General features: G+C 39.9%; 1 protein-coding gene across 1 annotated transcript; it reads right to left on the minus strand.

The window, feature by feature from the left end:
• Window positions 1–731: 731 nt before the first annotated feature.
• On the minus strand, window positions 732–1,133 carry LOC149224245 (uncharacterized). The gene has a single exon (XM_089388128.1). The coding sequence runs from the start codon at window positions 1,131–1,133 to the stop codon at window positions 732–734; it is 402 nt and encodes a 133-aa protein (XP_089244254.1).
• Between the last annotated feature and the right edge of the window lie 3,040 nt (window positions 1,134–4,173).

Genomic DNA, 4,173 nt, shown 5'->3' on the forward strand with positions numbered 1-4,173 from the left:
CAATTCCAACTTGTCTTCATTCCAGAGAGCTCCCGGCCTTCCCGATGCACCTCGGGCTAAGACAGCGTGCCCTCCACTTTTTCTCCATAGGTTCCTGCTTATTTGGAGGAAGCTCTTCTCCTCCAAATTAGTCTCCTGGATCAGAAGGATATCTGGGGTTCTATTCTAATCAAACTTCTCATTGCTTTTTTTTTTCTTGCTCCCCAACCCCCTGCAATTCCAGGAGACAATATTCATTATTTACCTTTTTGAGAATGGGTGGCCCCTTTGGGCCCCTGTCCATGGCTTCTTGTAATCTTCGGTGTCTTTGCTAGCAGCTTCTCCAATGTTGGCTGGCTGCCTTGGAGTTTGTCTTTATATGTTTCTCGCTCTCTTTTTTCTCGATCAGTTTTCCTTCCTCTTGTCAATCTGCGGGACAATGTTTGGGAGTCCCCTATTTCTCCTTCCTCCTCAGATTCTTCTGAATCTAGGTCTTCCTCTTCCATATCTGTAGCCTTTTCCTTAGGGCTTACTGTTGTGCTCTCACCTTGCCTGGAATTTTCAAGGATATCTTTCTCATTTGCCTCCTTCTGCTGCTGTTATGTTTCACGCATTTCGATTGAGGTAGAGGAAAGAGGGGTGAACGCTTTCTCTTATGCCTTTGGTTGGCCACTAGAAGAAGGCTACAACCCTTTTCCTTTTGTAGCTCCAGGAGGGTTTGAGAGTTTAGGGTTAGCCCTTGACCTTTTGACCTACTTCCATCCTTCTTCCTTTCCTTGCACTGCCTCTTCTTTTTTTGTGCAATTCTTGGCAAAATGTCCGTATTCCTGGCACTTGCGGCACTTGAAAGGAAGCTGCTCATAGTCACGTTTTTGCACATGAATCCAGCTTCCTACATTTATCTTTATAGCCTCCGGAAGTCCAACTTCTAGATCTACTTCGACACAGATCCAAGCGCAGTCATATTGATCCTTGGTGTTTGTGCGATCTATGAATTTGCCCAGCACATTGCCTATACGTTGGAGGGAGTCCCAGTTCCAACAATGCATAGGAAGATTCGGAAGCCTTACCCACACTAGAACCACCGATGAAACATCTTCAGTTGGATCAAAATCAGGATTCCATCTGTTCAAATAGAGACCTTGAGGACCCATAAACTAGGGTCTGTTCCAAAAGATTAGATCCTTGTCTTATTTTGAGATAAACTCGAACAGGAAATAACCTCACCCTAGAAAATACGAGGTGACACTTTGCTTGATTAATGGTCTCCAGTTTTTGCAGACCTAGGCTTCTATGGCTTTGGGATAAGGCCAAAGGCCAGTGAACTAACCTACCAGGGCCCTTTCTGCTAGCGACAGAGCAACCTTGATTGGCCCTTCTGGAGGAAGGGAGACCTCCAGAATGTTTTCCAGTTTTTTAACAAACTTCGAAGCATTCAGTTTCTTCTTGGCTGGAAGCGAAGCCATAAGAGACTTGAATGTGACATCTTCAGCTTTGGGGGAGGAAAGAAGACTGATAGGAGGAGCCTGGGACAAGCCCAACTCATCCATGGAAAAGGGGCACAGGGGGGCGCAGCCCTAGCGTGGCCAACTAGTGCGTGAGAGCACGAACAACTCGCAGAGCTCGGGTAGGTGGAAGGCAGCGAGATTAGGGTATCTATAAACAATAATTTTTTTGGGAAGTCACCACCCATAAGGGGATTGGAACCCATGATATATGGCATGGAGTGCCTTAATAGTACACCCTTTACATTTGAACCAAGGCCCCATGAGCCTAAAATGTTGAATAGCCTCAATGAGTTTTGAAGTCATGACCTTTTGTCTACAAATACTGTTTGTGAGAAGAGTCTTACTCTATAAAGAGGAGTCTTATTTCCATTTGATGGTTGTTGAGACTTTGAGGATTGAGTTCTCCCCCAGGAATTTATTTGTACACCACATGCTTGAAGCCTTATGAAAGATTGGAAGTATACTTTCATGTTATGTGAGGCTTTTGTTGTGCACTTAATTTTTAGATGCTAATTTTTATATTAGGAAATCCTTATAGCATGTTACAAATAGTGTTCCATGGGGACATATCCCCTAGGGTGGGCGACACGCTCCTCATGTTTCCCACACTCCGAGGATTGGGGGTATGCTTGGGGAAATGTTTCTCCAGTATGGGGGACACGTTTCCCAAAAGTAGGATGTATAGGTGCTTGCCTCCCTTAGAAGAAGGGATGCCTATGTGTGCCCCCTAGATTTTTTTTCCAACAACCCATGACTATAGAACAAAGAGAAGGGATATAGCTTTGAGGAATATGTGATGTTGGTAATTATTGGTAATATTATATTCTTAAATTAAAAGTGACATTCTCCTTTATCTTACCTTTTCTATCCTTTTACTAAAAATTTTAACATTACCATTAATAGATGTTTAAGAGTGGTTCCAACCTCACCGAACTTTATATGGAGAAAGTAGAATTTCACATCCCATTAAGAATTCAATAGAATTAACAATTTTTAGGATTTCAATATTGGCAATATGATAGCGTTTCCAGAAGATTGTACAATGATGAATTTGCATGGATGACTTGTTATTGTTGGGATTTTATCTTTATTATATTTATTTTTAAAATCCTAGAGATGGGGACCCATATGCAAGGGACCTTGACATGGCCCCGTCCCCCTTGAATTTCCCTAAAATTTGGGGTTTCTCCCACACGTCCCCCTTGTGTATCTCCCCGCTTTTACACTCCCTTATCTGAGAAACTTGGTGCAACATAGGTTTCAAATACCTTGTAGTGAACTAAGCATCATTTGGATAGAGTAATGTGAGGGTTTGTCCTCATTTCTATTGCTATTATGTTAACCTCTCATCTAATAAACCCATTTTTGCTAGGTTAACATAACCACATTTTCATGACAATGACAATGTTTAAATATGCCACATCTAGCCTTCTAGGGTAATTTTCTGCTATAAGAATCAACAAACTAGGAATGATTTATGGCTTGCATAACATACCCTATTGCGTTACATCTTCATGCATTCGCCCTCCTGAATCTAGGCTTCCTTGATTCCATTTGCCCAAGGTGTGATTAGGCACTTGGTCTTGAGGTTTCAACCTTCATTTTTCCTTTTCAACCCACTTCATCTTCAATTATACTACATTCATTCATTTTTCTTATGTTAGCTCTTCTCTAAATCACCTTGTGCCTTCACTCTATAGCCTTAGCAATCCTACCTTTTAAGGATGCCTCCATTAAGTTGGAGAAGAGCCTACCAAAATTGAGAAGAAGAGCTACTATGGTTATAGAGTCCAAGAACTGCTTTATTTTGACATCCTTTTTGTCCATATTTACCTCCTTTTTCTTACTACTGTCATCCAAATAAATGCAATAAATATAAGGTTTTGATAAGGTAAACATTCATGTCTTTTTTTTTTTTTTCTTCATATTTTGTCAATATGCCTTATTTTTTTATTAAAGTTTACATGCAACTACAAAATTGATCTGATTCTGCAACTAATCCGCAGTTCTGCAGCTAGTTCCATTGTTGATAGGGTTCAAGTACGTCGGCTCAGCAAAGGAGTATATGGGTATATAGGGAATGATCCTCTTATGGATTTCTTCCTATTCACCTGAGCTAATTCATCAGGAGATCTGTGCTATAATATGGTCAACCATGACAACCAACAACAGGACAACACGCTGGAATAGAGTCAGAGTTTTGAGAATTTCACTGATTTGCTTTTCCAATAGCAAATCAATCAATAAACGATATGATCTAGTTTGATAAGGACTATAGTGAATTCCTGTAGGCTTAAATTTCTCTTATTGTTAACAGAAAACTATATAAAAACAATGGCAACTCTATGTAACGGGTGCGCCACTGTATGTAATTTAAGCATCCTATAGAACTCTTTTTTCGCTTAATGCAAAATTTTTGTTTCATCAATTTTATGTGTTGTTGATCTGAGGTGAATGACTACTTCGTGGAGGGCCCTTGCACGCAGATCAAGTCTTTTGATTCGTAGTAATTATATTTTATTTTATTTCATAGATTTAATTCATGGATGCTCTGTTTTCATTTTTTTAAGATGCAGTTCAATGAAATTCGCGACTAGATCTAAATAATGTAATAACTCAACTATATCTAAATAATGTTCAATTAAGATCTAGTAGAGTATTACAAAGAAAACCCCTTGTTGTCATT

Source organism: Pinus tabuliformis, chromosome Q (assembly GCF_031772625.1).
Source record: "Pinus tabuliformis cultivar Carrire ecotype Pingquan chromosome Q, CPIR1, whole genome shotgun sequence".
In the NCBI taxonomy this organism is placed as follows: Eukaryota; Viridiplantae; Streptophyta; class Pinopsida; order Pinales; family Pinaceae; genus Pinus; species Pinus tabuliformis.